Below are 19,617 nucleotides of genomic sequence, written 5' to 3'. Positions count from 1 at the left end.
CAGACAGAAGGTTGATTTCAAGTTTTGAATTAATTCTGTTGCTACCATCATGACTTACATCATCAATAAAGTAGGGATTCACCAATACATTTTGTCAGTACATCGGTATCGGCAGATATTTGCCAAAAATCTGGATCTGCATCGGACCTGAACATCTGGCATTGGTCAGGCTCTAATAATGATAATCTTCAAGACAAATTCAAATGTTCAGAGTCATGTGGAAGAGAAGATTTGTGTGGCTGGAATATGAACAATGTGGTGTACTCAAGCATGTTTCCACGACAGGCAGACAGCACAATTTCTTTATGGAGAGCCACTTGTTTACAGAACAACAGCTACACATGCAGTTGAGGTGGTGGTCTGCAGCAGGGAGTTTTGTGGGTTTAAGAGAAAGACCAGGATTTGTATTCTACATATAAACCCTTAGTGGGTTTAAGAGAAAGACCAGGATTTGTATTCTACATATAAACCCTCAAATTTACATTTTAATGAATCTTTTCAAATAAAACGAAAGCCTTGCTCTGAAACCATAACTGATAAAGAGACATCTAGTAAACCACATGGCAGTGGAAAACAATACCAGAAAGAAAAATGACTTAACTTTGTAGATTAGATGCTGTTAACCGTGTCTCATTCCATATGTACACGTTTACAAGAAAATGCCTGAGTGCCCATCCCTGTGTTGTGGAGGTACAGCTCTGAGTGGGATCATATCTTGAAGGATGGCACAGTCTTTGTCACATCCAAGTTAAATGACAAATCTGACCTTCAGCGAATATGTCACATGCCAAATTTGACATTTGTGTGCCTGGGCTGGCACTGTCGTAACAGCAGTACACTCATTGCCGTTGGTATTGTAGTCACACACATGGGTTCATGACAGAATCCCAGTCAAAACAGTGTTCTCTGACACTGTCTGTTCAGAGAGCAGGGGCAGCTAACTGGATGAACATTGCAAAGCACTGCCACAACAATCAAAAACACTAATATACTAAATACTAAAATACTTGTTAAACTAACATTGATACAGTGAGTTTCCCATTATTGTGTTTCTCACAAATGGCAGTAAACCATGTGGTTAAAATCCGAGTTTGTTTATTATGTCATGATAGGTAAAACAATTCCAGATTAAAGTAGAGGTACGCAGAGACATGTAGGCGGATAGTGGATAGATGGTGGAAGTACATTGAGGAATACGGGTATAGATGTGATGTACATGTATTTGTAGAAGTGTATACTTGGACATACATTATATTCCTGCGAGTGAAGATGGAAGACTGAAGGTTTCCCTGAGGACTGAGTTACATCCCACATGTACTGAGACATTTTCTTTATACCTCTTTAAGTGTATATGCATATAGTATATTTTAAAAGGATAAACTGGAAAGAGGTTCTGTGTATATTGAGCATTTATTATCCTGTGACACTGGCTTTCTCAAATAAAATAAATTCCAATCTATGCTATTGATCTTAAGCCAGTCAATTTAGGTTTACAATGTGTTGTGAACTTGTGAACTATGGGCTCAACAGAATTGAGGTTTTCTTGACATCAGGTGATGACAAGAGCAGCTCATTTGCCAGTGTACAAGATATCTTGGCATTCCATTAGATTTAAAAACAAAAATGTCCTATGAGTCCATTGGGAGAGAGTTGATCTTATCCACATACTGTATGTAACTGTCCGTGTTCATTCAAAGGCGAATGAGTTTTCCTTTTTAGGATGCGTTTTTGCTTTGTGTTATTGTTTTATGGTCTCTAATATCACTTTCTCCCTTGCTTTCAGCTCACGCCGAGTGAAGAGGCTTTTCTCCGGAATTATGCGGGCGTGGTCCACAGTCAGATGAGCCAACTACCACAGCACAACATAGACCAGGGTAAGGCTCCTATTGGGACACACATACACACACTCAGACAAGTAAAGCTCGTTCAAACCCAGACTACAAACGCTACCTCATCTATCCTAAAGACTACTGCACCCAGAGCTCAGACTAGGGAAAGCCTCTCTATACACACACACTCTTTAACCAACCTCAGAGCCCATACACCAAGAGGCTTAATCGAAATCCTCAGTCTGTTGAGGCCAGTAGAGAGCACTGTGATTAGTCACAGAGCAGTGTGTCTGACTGCAAGTGAATGACTCAAATCTGTCATGATTACATCTAGGGGTGCAGCTGTTAATTGGAAAGGAATGGATTATACAAAGTATTATTATACAGTTTGTTTTTTCATTTTCACTTTTTTGAAAAACACTTTTAACCTCAATAGGTTAAAACAAGCACATCCCTATTAGATGAGTTTTTTGTGCCTTGGATTCAGACACAGCTTTACTCCAAAGATAGCGAGGTGTATATGTTTAACCAATATATATCTATTCATTGGCTGTACAATGGCACATGCAAACAAGCTAGACACCAGAGTGCGCTACAGAGCTTCTGCTTTTCCACCAGTTTTTTGACCTTCCAACTTGTAAAAGTTTCTACCACAAGATGGCGGTATATTAATACAAATTGAAGTATGCTGGCTCACTGCCACTGCAGGCACCTCTGCAATCAGCAGCCAAGCTGTTCAAGGATTGTGATTGCCTTTTTCTTTCCAAAATGAAACACGACTTATCAGCTCCCTTCCAGGCTCAGTCCAAATCCAGCCCTCAGATGAGTCTTGTAACTCCCTGCTGGCCCTTTGGTAGTGACCCTGCTGGGTCTTATAGGCCCAGGCCAGTTCCATCTTTTATTAGACCCTTGGGGGAAGTAGCACTGTGAGAAAATTGTCTGTGACACCGTACCTGAAAGGAATTCTTATCTGCGTAGGTTTTCTAAAAAGGAAAGACGGTCATTTTTGGCCATGCCTATGAGATTAGGCGGTACATGATATGACTGTGTCCAATGAACACGCTAGCAGGATTAGCTTCACGGTGATAATAGCAGGTTTGAGGTAGCCAAAGAAATTCATGCTGATATTACTGATCCATTTATTTTTCTTTTCGATTCAATCCATATAGCATTAAACTGCGTCACTATTTAATTTTAGCCCCATTCTTCAGTATGTGATGCATGAAAAAAGTAACATTCAGTTGTATCATGCAGAGATCCATTGCATCATGCACAGTGATCAAACGGTTGCACAAGCCATTGCATTAACTAGGACAGACTATGCCATGTTATTTTAAAAGTAGATGAAGCGTATGATGGTGTGGGACTATGTTTTCTTGATATATTATCTGATTATATGATAAAGGACCTGTTTTGTTCTGATTAAACTAGGAGTGCAACAGCTAATCAAACAAATGGATTTAATCGATTATAAGAAATAATCAATTTTATTAAGATATTTGATTTAACACAAATTAAAATGTATTTCCTTATTTTCTATTCTATGCTTTTTTTCATTTTCAAAGTAAAATGGCAAAAATAACCGATCTACAACGCGTCACATCGGTTATTTTTGTGCAACATGATTTTGCAGAATAGAGCTTAAGGGTTTAATCAGATTAATTGGTTTACTACTTTTTTGAATAAAATAATAAAATAAAATAATAATGTATATAAATCAATTAGAATACACTTAGAATACACAAATTAACACTTCTCCCCCTCTTCGGCAAAAATAGTCGATCTACAATCTCAGAGTCTTGTGACGTGTTGTGAGCTTGTAGATCTGCTATATTCACTGAATTGGTTTCGCTAAGTGTGTTCAGTGCTGTGACTGAGTTGTGTCAATACCACTCCCATTATGGAAAGCACATCATTAATTATGAACGGGGGTGACTCATCAAAGGTGCATAGAGTATGCATTATACATTACAAAAACAGACGCGTTTAGTGCCATTTGGTGTCTTGCCAACTCCACAACATACTGATAAATTATTACTGGTTACTATCTCGTCCAAAACACTGTCATTAGAAGTGGTGATTGCTATGATTTAATCACTTTTAGAAATGCAGCCCTGGGCTGAAAGCAGTCAATGCATACCAGCACATCATGGATGCTAAAGGTAGTGCAGACAACTCGGTTAATAAAGAGGTATGTCTACAGTGGGATCCTATTCACATTCGAGGGTAGGATAAAGATTCAAAGAAACCTGTATTGTTGTTGTTTTTTCTATTACCGGTATCTATTTGTAATTTTTTTTTACTATTTTACCCCTTTTCTCCCAATTTTGTCATTCTGCCGATTCTCAATCTCCCTTTTACTGTAGTCCATCGTCATGCTGACCTCTACTGGTTGGTTCATTAGGAAGGGTGTACTGTACGCAGACAAACATTTGTCCCTTCCGATACACATTAAATCGCCACCTGCTACTTTCACAAGAAAGTAGTAACCGAATTATATTTATAGAAATTCTTGCTTTAGACATTTTGGGTATGCCAAATGGTTTATAATAAGCAAAAGTCTTACTGTATGTGACTACCCTTCATATATGTAAAAAGCAATTACCATCTTGTAATTGTGTATACATGATTTAAGCGTCCTTGGGTTTCTGAAAGGCGCTATATAAATCCACGTTATTATTATTTTGATTAGTTGCTCACAATATTATTGGCACATGTCAGCATTCTTAAGAATTTCTCCCTTCAGCTGACTTCTGTTCTCAAAAACACTCTGGGATTTGAGGTTCCACTCGACTGCAGCTCACATCCTTTGTATTTTCTTTTTTTTCTTTCATCATAACATGACCTTTGCTGTACAGCAGCTGAATCCTCATTCTGTTGTGTGCAGCAGGTTCTGACTGCTGTCCTTCCAACTAGATCATCACACAAGTACAATGGCCAGACAGAGGCCGTATGTGATTAGCCAGCAGTACCCAGACAGGGCTTGTCTGTCTCTGTGTACACTGTTTCATTACTATACCTACCTAATCCCTTCTGCGCCACACGCTGCCTCAGGCCTTGTATCAGTCTCCTGGTCCCAGTAACAGACTGAGATCCTTTACAAATAGTTTTCTTAACTGGACTTGATAAAGGACAGTTGTGCAAAATATGAGATGACGAATTACAGTGAAATGTCTGCCACACACAGTTGAACAGTGACAAGAATCAAGCCGTCCATGTTGTATCTCTAAATGATTTATGTTTTAATTCCGGGTATAAAGTGAATGTTTCATTAACTAGACCAATGCCCGTTGGGTAACACTACTTGGTAACGATACAAGTTGGAAATGCATGCCCCACCCGGTTATGCAATACCCGTTGTACCCATTTTCAGTGTACCCGTCTGTCTGTCTGTGTTCCTTTTATGCCCATAGAGGTATGGACATTTCTGTGTCTGTCTGTCCCTTTTATGCCCATATTGGGAGTTCCGTGCCCGGCCTGCCGAAATATGGAGTCATATTGCTGACATTAGCCTACTCCATATATGGTTTTACCATAAATCCGACAACTCTACGCCGGGTACGGCACTCCCTTGGGTCGTTGGCGATGTGCACACTGAATTTGAATTCGGTCGATCGGACGGTTCTCGAGATACCTTAGACAGCAGAGACGGTATCAAATGTCAGACGTGGCCCTATCGATCCAATGCTGTGCTTGGAGGGTACTAAGGACATGATGAACAATATGCATTGAGAAATTGCTATGTCCGTCATGCAAAATATATAAGTTCAGTCTGTAATGATTTGCTGTATTCCTACCACTGCAAGTGGTGCATGTACATAGAAAAGCAATAACTGCATAACATTCTCTTGCTAGTTACGAACAGTATAAGAAAACAGACTGCCTGGTCACATCTCATTAGAAAATGTTGCACATATACAATACTGTACATTGAATGTGTTCGTTTCGTTGAATGTGTTCGTTTCCATCAGACAAGATGGAACCAACTTTTGAGACTGCCAGTCATACATTTCTTTTAAGTCTTTAGGTCAATGAATTAGCATTTCAAATGGTTTTAATTGGCTGATTACCATAAATGCAAATACGGTTTTTCTTTTTTCGTTTTGCAATTTTAATAAGGCCTAAGAGGAATTGAGAAGCAGAGTGCTTTTTTCAAAATGTTTTGCTGCCATTACCTTCATGAAACTGAATTCTGGCTCAGAAGGGCAGAGGATCGATGTGACTAAACACTAAAAAATGAAGTTCAAAGTCCTTTAAAAAAATGCCTTACTCGAATCTTCATGTGAAGTCATCTGCCTCAGGACTTACTCATGTCCGTTCTGAGCTGATGAGGAAACTTCACTCCTCTCAAAAGGACTTCTGAGGGACATAACAACAGAGAGGGGGTGGATGGGGTTTCCATAGCAACTCGAGTCATCCCAGGAAAGGAAAGCTCCCTTGTGGGGTTTGGTGGCGTGGCGGCGTGGCACTGGTACACAGGAACAGGCCTCATTAGGGGGCCTGGAGGCAAGCTGCAGAGGTAATTACATAGCCAGGGTGTGATATTCCAATCTCTCTCTGTCTCATCCCACCGAACATATATTGCTTCTCTCGATTCACATTGCTACTGCCTCGCACAATCAATACACTATCTTGTTTCCTTTTGTCTGTCTTACAATCCCTGTATCACACAATCCTTAAACCTGGCTTTTATAGTGAAAGCTGTGTGACACAAAGGAGGGGCCTGTCTTTGCTCAGCTTCATGGCGGGGGTAAAGTTTTATTGATTGGACAAGACATTATTCGTTTTGTTATAGATGCCTAAATCTGAGTTCTGCAGTACCTGCATCATTTTTCATTTTTGACTGCCTGAACCCATACGCTGAATTGCAATTTCCTTCTTTAAAATGTTCTTGGTCCCAAAATATGGGACATACTGTACACAAATGGGAAGGGAGTAGGGACTGGGGGTGTCACATAACACTCACTCACCCCTCTGGCGCCAAAGGACTGTTTTCATTATGAAAATAGATCCAACAAGTTCACAATAGATCTTTGGGAACACTCGTTTGTTATCCTTAAAACCCAAGGATTTAACAGGCACGTGGAAGTCCTTTACCTCTATAATGTGTTTACTGTTTAGTGTTTACCTTTGGTTTGATGGAGGTTCATGGCTACAGGGATCGGATGTTTGAAGCTGAATTTGAATTAATTCAGCTTTAAACATTCATTAATAATAGTAGTTATTATTATTATTATTATTATTATTATTGAAACTTGCAGGACCCAAACAAAGCATATTTTTAAATTTGGCTTGCCATAGTCCTATGAAGTTGGGCCTGTACAAAAAAGATGGATCAGGATCCCTCAACAGCATCCAGAAATAACTAGTTGAGATAGACATGGTTGTGGATGCTAGGATCCACTTCCCGTATTAGCTATTTTAGGCAGGCAACTTATATTTGTGTCAGTCAGATAGAACATTTGGATCAGTGAATACCCCCTACTTAGGGGTATTGTATGGAGGATAAGCATTTTCCACATAAAATGGCACCCCTGACTAGCCTAATCTACCTTTTCAGTGAGGCCCATGAGGGAAACATTAATAAGAAGACAAAGTATTTTACAATGATAATCCAAATAAAAGTAACCATTTGAAGTCATGTACAAAGAATGTTCTCAAGGGAAACTGCAATCATTAATTTTAATTATGATGGATATTCTTTGAAAGATTCAAAGTTTCACTGAAAATGAAAATAATTCAATGTCCTTTTTTTATTTTCCTGCTAACAGTATATTCAGTCGAACAACTATACAACTGTTATTACCACATTCTTTCACATGAGCAGAATAAAACCTCACCAGCATGTCTGTATAGCAATAAAACAAACAACATGTAACCCTTATGTTGTATCAATACATTTCATATGAAATTAAATGTGAGGCACTATGGCTGGAAAATAGTGAACCTGAGCTTAGAGACGCTGCGTGTAAGTAAAGCCACTGTGTTTGAAAGTCGACTTGAAGAGCCTGGCCCATGCATGAATAGTATTTCCTAACCCGCCCGCTATTGTTTCTATGAGGGGGAGTCCACTCCACTCCTTTATCCTCTCAGCTGACCCTGCACAGATTGTAACCTCAAATGCTGTTGCTACTTTAACTAATAACTGCACTGCACCTAACACGGGGTCATTACATGCCATTTGGCTGCTCCTTCTGGGACAATAGCACCATAACCCATGGAGCTATATTAAATATAACTATGCTTTAACCATGCAGCTTGAAATTAACTCCCTTTCTGTTAATTTGGTAAACAATTCCTTATCTAGTTTCCTTATCTCGAGAGGTTTTATTGTCTGTTTACAGACTTTTGACCTACTGTCTATGTAGCTTTGTTTTGTTTCCTGGTTACACCAGTAATATATTAGTGTTTTAGACCCAAGAGACTCTGTAGACATTTCTTGTTAGGTCTGTGAGTTAGTAAACATTTCATCAGTGATCATGTTCTTGTGCTTACTGAGCTGAGTACATGCACTCATGAGTGTCTTGGGTTCAGATCTGGTGCGTAACCAATGCCATGCCTTTATCTCTTTCTTCCTCCTTATGTGTCATTCTTGTTATTTTTGTTTAATTTTCATCTCCTTTATTGATTGAATACTAGTCAAAAATATAAACGGCACGTGGTACAGTTAGACATTAAAGCTAAGGATAACACAAAAAAGGTCCTGGGACTTGTTTCCATTGTGGAAAGATATTTGGAGTATTGAATGAGAACACTATGTAGACCAAGTATTTATTTTTGGATAAATCGGATGAAACGCCAGCTGCCTAATGAGTAGTTCTTTCTTTTTCCTTTATTTATTCAGGGAAGCCCATTGAGAGCAAGCTCTCTTTTTCAAGGACGCCCTGATCACAGCATATAAAACACAATACATATAATGAAAAAAACAACAACATTTGAACCACATTACAATGTCACAGATGCAAATAAATATAGGGTTACATGAAACCGGTGCAGTCACTATGTAGTGTGTCCTCAAGAAGAACCCTACATGTCTCTATCGAGATTCGAGACCAATCAAACCAGTTTCAGAGATGAAAGCAGTTGCCACATGGGCTCAGATCGAATAAGGGCGCAGAAAAATCAGGGACAGTACACATTAATCAACACGTCTGTTCTCACATCCATGTAAATGAGCCAGAGTTTTTCATTTTCATCTGTACTCCCAGAGCAGGCTGTTAAAAAGTGCTGATATATTATCCATACAAAAACAGACATCAACGCAGTACAAGACAAGTAGACATAGTACAGTGGAACAATTACAGTGAAATATGAGAAATTACACCAGTGACAAATGCAGCTGATGATTACAAGGTCAAATAGTTGGTGGTCTCTCTTACTTCGGTAGGGAGACTATTCCAGTGATGGGAGTCTCTAACAGAGAAGACTGTTTCACCAAACACTACGTCTGAATGGTACATCGCAATCCCCTCTGGTAGCTGCCCTTGTTGCCACAGATATAGAAACCTAGATACCTCATTGGCCTCTGCAGTTCATTGGAGCGACGTGCTTGGTATAGTGGCCGCCATACGCGCTGTGATTGGCCAGTGTCCGTTCCCCCCGGAAATGGGCACTGGCCAATCACAGCGCGTCTTTTCCAGGACTTGTCAGAATCTAGTTATCCCGTCCCCACCTGCCTCTGATTGGCCTACTGAACGCCCCCTTCTGTGACGCACACGGAAATTTCCAGCTGCCCCCCAGAAGCGGAAGCGCGTCCGCCATGCACACGTTTCAGAGCCAGAGGAGGCGTCTACCTTTATATGTCTATGCTTGTTGCTCTGTCACCACTGTGTCTTCGCTCTATTGGTGTGCTGTGGGCACAAAAACCCTTCCACAGACAAACTGTAGGGCAGTGACTGGGAAGTACACGTGGGGAAAATTGAGATGTGGCATATCAACTCAATTGGGAGAAAAAAGTCGAAAGAATATTAATAAAAGAGAAGGAGGTGGATTCAGCTGTAGTTTGCTCATAGGTTGAGATGACCAGCTGGTCAGTGATGTGATCAGATTTGTATTCGTCGCTAAGCAACAGCTCGGAGAGAGGACTTGGTGTTTAACTCTCTGTTGTGTAAAGGGCCGTTCACACTGAGCACGATAACTATATCGTTCACCATTGTATTTTTTTCTATAGTTGGTGTGAACTCTGCCATCCACTTGACTTAAAACATTTTTTTAAACAATATTTTTAGTTATTGTTATAGTGCTCAGTGTGTATGTGTTTAGCAAGGCGAGGTACAGTACAGGCATGACTAGTACAAATGTGCATTTTTAGCATTTTTAGCGGCGCTAGCCGCTCTATACCTTTAGGTATAGAGCGGATATTAGCCCTCTATACCTGGCTTTTGCGTCAACGTTCTGATTGGTCAGGCTCGCCAAGGTTCTGATTGGTCAGGCCCGTCAAAGTTCTGATTGGTCAGGCCCGTCAAAGTTCTGATTGGTCAGGCCCGTCAACGTTCTGATTGGTCAGGCCCGTCAAAGTTCTGATTGGTCAGGCCCGTCAAAGTTCTGATTGGTCAGGCCCGTCAAAGTTCTGATTGGTCAGGCCCGTCAAAGTTCTGATTGGTCAGGTCCGTCAACGTTCTGATTGGTCAGGCCCGTCAAAGTTCTGATTGGTCAGGCCCGTCAACGTTCTGATTGGTCAGGCCCGTCAACGTTCTGATTGGTCAGGCCCGTCAAAGTTCTGATTGGTCAGGCCCGTCAACGTTCTGATTGGTCAGGCCCGCGTTCTGATTGGTCAGGCCCGTCAAAGTTCTGATTGGTCAGGCCCGTCAAAGTTCTGATTGGTCAGGCCCGTCAAAGTTCTGATTGGTCAGGCCGGTCAACGTTCTGATTGGTCAGGCCCGTCAGCGTTCTGATTGGTCAGGCAAGGGGACTATTCATGACATCACTATTATATCATGAATACAAAATTAGATGGCTATATAAACATTCAAAGACGTAGACATTCAAAGACAGATAATTAATATTGTTTCTCTAATGTTTCTCCGTGTGTATGTATGTCCGTGTCTATGTCCAGGTGTATGTCCATCCGTATGTCCGTCCTCTGTATTCTTATTAACCGGGCTATAAACTAATATCGATGACAACACAAACTCCGCATGGATGCGTATGTTGAGTACGGGACAAAGTGATTGGTCAAGCTTCACGTGACACATGGCTATAAACACATTATAAACACATATCGGTGACAAAATGTATCAAAGGCTACCTTCACACAGGTGTGATTTTTCTTTAAGTAATTAATTTAGTTATTTAATTATTATTTTGTTAGTTCAATTCTGTCCCTGTATTTAGTTTTCTCTTAATTGCAATTGCCTATATGCAGCTTATTTCCTATGAGATCTCTGGGCGAGTCGGGGACTGAGAACTAAAAAGGAACTACACGTCCACATTAAAAGCTACCCTGCTTTTAAAGCCCCTGCTCTTATCAGGTGTACACCGACCTGAATGCACCTCAGAAACATCCTAATTAATCTTCCCTATAGAAATTACCAAATGGAAAAGGGAATGCCTGATCCGAAGGTCTCTGCTGTTATGAGGAGGGTCCGCCCTTTGTGCCAAATACATGTGGAAGCACATGGTTCCTGGTTGGCCTACTTTCATTTTTCCACAATAATTAAATCTAACAAGCTGTTTGGAGCAGTAGAATGGAGAGGCTTTTTATAGCCAAGTTGCAAGATGTGCCATTATGTGCTTTTCATCCTTCTCAAAAGGTGTCAGTGATGATATTTGCATTATGATAGCACCTTATAGTGGCAAGATTGAGAGTAGGGTGTTGGAACACTGCTGTCATTTTACGCAATTCTAAGGTTATTTAATTGGTAAAGGGTTGGAGGAGGAGGAGAACAATTTACTGGCAATTTCTGGAATACTTCAAGACCAATTCACAGTGCTTATGCAATTTTCTATAGTGAATGGATTCTACCGGGCAGCTAATCATTAGCATGGCATCGCCAGACCAATTTGCAAATGTGAATGAGTCTGGAACCTCTCAATTCGTTTTAGATTACCAAGTGGCATAATCAACGGGAGCAAACCAACATGCCACTAGTAGACTTAACCAGAGCAACATGTGTGAAATAGCTCTGAGGGACTTGAGCAAGATAGGCGTTGCTTGGTTTTGGCTCTTATCATGAACGTACTCATATTGAAGCCAAACGGTACACTAAATATGTCTCTGAAGACATTTGAGGTGGGAAACAGGCAATGAAATGATAGAACCTTGATTCATTTTTTATCGTTGATATTTGATGGTTTGATCTGAGTTTTGTGAGCTAGGTGCGTTGCGCTGGATGGACCTGCAGATTGTCAGTCATCATATCAAGCCCGCCCCATATAAGATGAACGGTTATGATTGGCCCGACCAGGGCCAGGTTGGCTCGAAATCAGGCTGAATAGAAAGGGGGCCAGAAAGCTGCCAGATCAACAACAAAAAAAAGAGCTTGAAGATTCGTCTGAATCCCAGGCCATAACATTGCAGTAATGGTTCAGAACATTCTAACAACATCCTGCTTAACCAAAAATAAATGATGTTGATTAATTAGGCTTACTGTATGTGGTAGACAGGCTTTTTGTAAAAAGTGTGCCCTGGAAAAAAGAGTGCCCTGGAAGACCAGATCTTATTCTGTTGAAGATGTTTAAATTGTAGCTGCTGTACCTTACTTTTTGATATATAATTAACAAGGCATTTCTGCTTAATTGAGACTGGCAAACCAAAGATAGGATGAAGCCAGGATGTTAGGGTTACACGGTGAGCCACCAGGCTGCTCCATGCTGAAGATGATTTAACTTGAGCTACTGGTTACTGTACTGTCACAAATTGTCATGGAAGTTCTGTAGGAGCCCAGATGACTTGATGAAACACGTAAACGTATGAAGGAAAGTCATTAATGACTCCATGTTTAACTTAACTGCTGCCAAAAGGATTTTCCAACTGGCGGATGATCTCCCTGAAGTTAACAAATTCTATGTTTTGCTTATTGAGGTTCTTAATGTGAGCTGGAATCCAGTATTGACTCGCCATGGGTACTTTGGGCCTCCCACAGGCTGTTGGAAAACAGTGGAATTGAATTGTTACGAGTCCTCAGATTTAAGTGTTATCTGGACTGAACAGAATGCTGCTGGCAGCAGGGCTCAGTGTGATTTATCTTCGTTTTGGGCTTTGTGGTGATAGGTGATGGGTTTGCGCCACAGGTGAACAGCAATAGATGAGATTACCTGTAGATTTTCTTATTGTAGTGTAGTTCTTTTTGGCAGCTAACCCTTTGATGGTTCTTTTGCAATTTCCAAATTGCAAAAGACTGAGATTGTCTCTATCTTTGGGGTAAAGGTTTTTAAGATAAAGTGATCTACAGAACCCTAATTGCAGGCAAGGTTTACACTGGTGCTTTTCCCATTGCCGCTTGTCCACTAGTGTAATTTGATGATTCAGTGGATCATAGATGATCTTACGTAACATCGCTATCAATTTACAATTGAGGCATTTAGCAGACTCTCTTATCCAGAGTGACAAATGCAAAATCAGAGTAAATGGCATGAACCCTCGTTAACAAACGACAGGGTACTACTAAGTAGTCACATGAGTAGAGTGCAAAGAGAACACTGTAGGAGAACACCGTGGGGCTTGTAAGAAACAGGATACCAGGTGAACATCAAACCTACCATCTGTCTAAAAAACATGCTATCTAAAAAACATTCAAGCAAAACAAATCAAAATAAGTAAATAACATGTGAACAAGTAACCAATATAGATATCTTTAGTAAAAGAAGCACTACTAGTATTATTATCAAAGCACACACGCGGTATATTTACAGTTTATCCTAAACGCGAAAGTATTTAATGTCTCTGGTGATGTGAACATTCATTCATTGCTCCATTTATTGTACCATACATAGACATACATTTTTTTGTTCTTTGTTACTTTCTACAAAAACGAGTTAGTATTTAAAAAGAAGACACCATTACAGCATTTCACCTTTTGAGAGGGCAGATGTGGTTCATATTTTGAATAAGCTTTGGTAATTAAATAATTCATATCTGCCTCCCAGACGACTTCCATTCCCTGACACTTTCGACAAACACGTTTCTACTGTGTTGCACAATGGCCTTCTTTGGATGTCTCCGATAATTCATTTGCAGACTCTAGAAGAACGTATTGGGAGTTGGAACAGCGATTGTACGCATTAACCACTTAAACCCTATATACTTAGTTGACCTGGGTCCCCCAGGGGTCTTCAGCTGGCCCCGTCCCTTTTTCCCTCTACACCAAATATCACCAAAGATCTGCTATTTTCATGTGGTTAATGCGATGGAGCATTGCAAAGGGTCTCCTCTGATGTTCTGCTTTTGGGCTTTCAGGTGCAGAAGATGTGGTGATGGCATTCTCACGGTCAGAGACAGAGGACCGGCGGCAGTGACCATGTGCCCCACCGCCGCTGCCGCTACCACCACCCCTCCAAACCCCACCGGTGGGCCGCAACAACCCAAACTCCACAAGTACAACACTGTTGAGCTCAGGAGAGGAGGGGCACCTGAACCGGATGGAAGAGGGAGAGGGAAGAGACAGCAGAGGGGGTGGGTGGTCACCTCGCTCTCCCCCAAACTTCTTCCTTCCCTGCTCCTCCTCATAAATGCTGGCATAGCATTTCCTGGGATGCACTCAAGTGGTCTACCACGGGTTGGAGCCTTGGGTAACAAGGCTGTATGAAAATACTCGCAAATTGTGTGGATGAATTTGTACAATGTTTGGGTTATTTTTTGTTTTGCTTAGTTTTGGTTATTTTTACGTTAAGGGGTGGGGAAGTCATCTAGACAGTGTTATATTCTCTGTTTTGGTCACTTGGTAAATTTGACCCACAAGCAGCTGTTAAGGTCAAGTAAAGAGAAACATCTTTTTTGTGGTCATGGATTTTGGTGAGTGTTTTGATTGATGAGCTTGTGGGAAGAGTTTTTTTTCTCTTTTTTTCTTTTGTGCTTACTTCGCAGAGCTTAAATTTAGTTTTTGAGTTCACTGTTGTGTGTAATGGCTTCCAAATTCTGTCACATTCATTTGCTCTATGCTGCTTGAATTGTATTTTATTTTATTGTATTTTTATTTTTGCTGTTGAAAGTGCAACTCAGCTTTCCTCCAGAGGGAAAAAGCATAAGAATTAAATACACTAGCATACATACAGAAACATTAAGCACAGGTGTTCACATTCTCTCCCCAAGCGAATAAGGTTTTTGGGTTATTGTGAAATGTATAGCCTTTTTTTATTGTACAGACACCAGGGACAATAGAATACTGATTTGATTGTGCCAATTTTATTCCTTTTTTTATCTGTAAGATAAACTTAACATGGTTATGAAAGGTGTTTTAATGAGTGGAAAGCTGTAGATCTAATTTATTACTTATTGAATTGATTCCCAATCCCTGAAACATACCATAAATGATGGAGAAATGTAGAAAATTTATAATTTTAAAGCCTACATACAGTACGAGTACACCCTAAAGCATTATAGCAAAAGGTTGCTCTTGATTTCACACTAAAGTAAGCCTTTAAACTCTAATTGGCTCAACAGAGCTAAAAACATTGGGCCAAACCTAAGAACTATGTGCTAACTCAGACTTTATTGTAAATCGTGTGTTGTTTTCCATGGGTTTTTTGCAGCAACAAAAAATACAACTTAATATTTAGCACAAGGATTTTATGTTTGGTTCTGTGCAACAACCTTGTAAGGGAAAATGCAGTGTTCTTCTGGCAACCGTATCTCCTTCAGTAATCTGTGTGCTCAAAACAAAATGTATCTGTTCTGTGTTAATTGACTCGACTGGAATACTCCATTTAATATTTTTGTTTGTTAAAAACCCAACTTGTTTTTTCTAGTGACATGCTCAATATTTAATGTGTTTTAAGTACATTTTGTTAACTTGTATAACTTAAGTAATTGTAACTTAATGTTTTGAAGCCAAGCATGTCTGCCTTGTGGTTTACAATGTTGATTTTAAGTGGATCTGTGTAAGATCTTAAAAGCCTCACCACAATGACCATCGCTTGTACATTCTGATATTTGTGGAAGCTACTTGCTCTTTTAAATCATTTTAGGAAAGGAGAAAAAATCATTTGATATGGGTAAACATTATCCATTATACCTTGTTATTGGCAATAACCTCTGAATGTCCTCAGCGATCATGGCAATGTACTACATCATCATGGCCATTCGGTTGGTCAGCATCTGCCTATGACAAAGAAATTTGTCTTTTCATGTTTACCTGTTGTTTTTTTTAACATTTCTTAATTTGTCTATGCATTTTATTTTATCAACTCAAAGGTGTCTTATACTGTATACTCTATACCTACCAGGGCTGTCCTACAGCTGTGTGTGTGTTTGTGTGCGAGTGAGTGAATGGGAGAGGAGCTTAATCAAGATTCGGATGAGGAAGGGAGAGGCAGGAGGAGAAAGAGAGAAAGTGTGTTTGTGTCAGCAGTGCATGTGCGTGTGCTTGCACGTTTGTGTGTATGTGTGTGTGCTTGCATGTTTGTGTGTGTGGCGGGGGGGTAATTTCCAGCATGCTGTTCAGTTCGGCTAGAAATGTGTACTGTGATGACCTGACCTGTAGTTGTCTTTTGAGTTATTTTACATTGTCTGTATCTCAGTTTTCTTCTCCGTTGACATCGATTAGTTGGTTTTGTATGGCTGCTGACCATGTCTTGACTCAATGCTTCCAAATCCTATACCAACTGAAACATTAAAGAAATTTAAAACAGTGGGGTTAATGTCTTAATTTTTTTTACTTTAACCCTATTTAGGGTATGTCAGGCAAACTTTTTCAAAAATGGCAAGAATAGTAGTTTGGTGTTGTATCCGCCAGGCCGAAAGGCATGGCAAGAGTATGTTTTACCCTCTGGCCGTCCGTCCGCGTGTCCGTCCGTCCTGTCCGTCCGTTAGCAGCTACCATTCTGGCACCGTTGGCCTGGCCACTGCGAAACTGTGCACGCACACTCCCTGGATGCCAATTCAGAACCTCTGGCCCAAATTTTTCAGATTGGCCTGTTATAGCGCCACCAGGAGGCCGATATGTGCAAAACACATTTATTGATACTACTCCTACAGATTTTGTCCAAACATCACACAAATCGGTACACAGTATCTCTATAGTCATGTGATCAACACGGATTTATCCGATTTCCCATATTACATCCTGATTGCCTAAGATTGGCTTCCAAAGTTTGCAGGATTGGTCCGTTTTGAACAAAATGCCTCAAATCATGAACGCAGCTTGCGATTTCCGTGCGTTCCGTGACGCACATTTCTATTAGGCCGAGGAAGAAATGCCACCCTTTTCACATTGGCCTATTATAGTGCCTGTACCTGTGCTCCGAGGAGAACTTTTTCAAGTTTATGCTATTTTCGAAATAGTCCTAAAATACTTTCTTATTTTGCTGGGGACCTCCTTGAACCCGCTCAAGGACCCCTGGGTCCCAGCCCAGACCCCATTTTGAGAACCATAACATTAAGCTATAATGTGAATTCGCAGTAGGATACACCGTAAAGAAAGAAATCACTCGGATACACACAGTTCAAATTTAGTGTGTAGTAGAAGGTCTTTTTGTTTTTGAAGGCTAGATAATGTGTAGCCAGAACATCTCTGGGGAACAAAGGGTTCATCACACTAAGCCATAATAAAGGTTAGAGCTCTGCTAGTTTGGACCTCTCGTCCTCTACAGTTGCAGATTTTGATGAGATAATATGGAAATGGGGCCTCAGTTTAATCTGATAGATGGAAATGTGGTTTGTAGGCCTACATATACAAACACAGGTATGCATATTTGATTTAAAGAACAACAACGTGATAACATGGGAGATAAGATCCTCTCTTGATAGTTGGCAGCTGCATCCTTAATTTAGTGACTTCAGTCTATAATGTCTACTGCTCTAATCTACTCAAGTTTTTTTTTGCTGTAAACAATTAGGGCTATATACTAGCAATGACACCTTTTTAATTAAATAAACATCAAACCTGAATTTCCAGTTGGGGCTCCCTGTTTTTGGTGCTGTTTTGCCAAAAATATAAATATAGAGAGTAGATCATCTAATTTACTTAAAGGGATGATGGTTGAGATTAGAAGTGTATAGTGATCTCATTCTCAGGGAAAGCTATAGCTGATAAGGGTTTAGGAGAAGTAGTTGCACAACAGTTAATCAAACGAATTGATTTTATCTATAAAAACAAATACTCGATTTAAATAAAATAATTGATGGGGGAGTTTAAAAAAAAAGTAATAGGGAAAAGATAAATACATTTTTTTTTTTTTTTTGATTCCATTTTTTAAATTGTATTTATATCTTTCCGGCTGTTAGCTGTATGGCATTTGAGACATTGAAACCTAATAAATAGCCTACCTAATAGAGCCAGAGTCATTAGAGTAAAGAAAATTACAAAACCACGTATGCATAGACCAATTATTTGTTTACCAACATTGAGACTGGATGCACAGGTGATTGTTTCACGCAATCAAATCTCAACCTGTTGTTAGGGTGCGCTGGTTTCAGCACACCCCAACCCCCTCTTGTGTGTTGGCTGGTGGGGCGCGTCCTAGCGAGACCTGATAGAATGGGTTTCATTGCGCACATACTGGTTGTTGCACGCATACTGGTTCTTATCAGTGTGTGACGTCGTCGTCTGTTAAGGGGTCTCATTAAGACGCAGCTTCACGGGACCAATATGGCGGCCGCAGTCGCATTGACCAATGCAGCATGCTTATCTCCGTATCTGGCTAAGCGGCGCCAGGAGAATCAGCAGAGAATGGGACCAGGTCAATGGAGTCTCCCGAGGCCACAGGTAGGATACCTACAACCTAACAACTAAGTCATGAATTCCTCTACCTTAATCTACATGGGCAACTGGAGGCCCCCCAGTTTGCATGACCCGTTTTAATCACTGTTAGTCCATTATGTATTAAATAGGCTTGTCTTTTTTTATGTCCAATGTATTTAAGTTCATAAAATAGTTAATCTAATAATTATAACATCCCTTATTATTACATTTGTTTTTGTGACTAGTATGGGCTATTTTAGAGATGGGGTCTATAGAATACACTACTGGTGTATGTGTGTACATTTCAATTGTACACACACAAATTGTGTGTACATTTCCAGACTCCAGGGGCCAACATTGTGTAACACAATGTTGGCCCCTGGAGTCTGGAAATGTAGAGGCCCTCTTCATCATCAAAGTTGCCCACCCCTCGAGCCTGTGACATTAGCATTTAACAGACAAAACAAACAAACACACACACAGAGGACCCCCTTCTAAATCGGCTTGCTCTCCTTTAGCCACCCTGTAAAAATAATGAAAACAAGTATGTTTGATCTCTACTACTACAATCTACTACTCTGCTACAATCATGAGAGGCTTTGTCACGGTTGCTCAATATGTCTGTGTGATACTAGTGTGGTTATTGATGTTGCTAATGAGAATACTTAGAGGTCAGTCTGACATCTGACTTACTTGACTTAAACCATTTTGCTCTTTGGGGAGCACAGGTCATTCATGAACTAGAGGCTTTCACTGCATTCAGGTTTGTATGAAGTTGTCACGGTTGCCCAATATGTCTGTGTGATACTAGTGTGGTTATTGATGTTGCTAATCAGAATACTTAGAGGTCAGTCTGACATCTGACTTACTTGACTTAAACCCTTTTGCTCTTTGGGGAGCACAGGTCATTCATGAACTTCTTCCAGCTGGTTCGGTGTAGACTGGACCCA

The 19,617-nt window shown here is 40.3% G+C and overlaps 1 protein-coding gene across 1 annotated transcript in view; it reads left to right on the top strand.

Annotated features, from left to right (window-relative positions):
• The window catches only part of ctnnbip1 (catenin, beta interacting protein 1), a 33,107-nt gene extending 16,494 nt beyond the window's left edge, over positions 1-16,613 (top strand). The window contains exons 3-4 of the mRNA XM_084069447.1: positions 1,784-1,874; positions 14,227-16,613. Of these exons, the coding sequence (XP_083925573.1) occupies positions 1,784-1,874; positions 14,227-14,285 (150 nt within the window). The 3' untranslated portion in view covers positions 14,286-16,613. The remainder of the gene's footprint in view (positions 1-1,783; positions 1,875-14,226) is intronic.
• The last annotated feature ends 3,004 nt before the right edge of the window (positions 16,614-19,617 follow it).

This window comes from Gymnoscopelus microlampas (genome assembly GCF_963454915.1).
Source record: "Gymnoscopelus microlampas genome assembly, chromosome: 10".
Lineage (NCBI taxonomy): Eukaryota > Metazoa > Chordata > Actinopteri > Myctophiformes > Myctophidae > Gymnoscopelus > Gymnoscopelus microlampas.
This window is presented reverse-complemented; position numbering and strand designations above follow the sequence as displayed.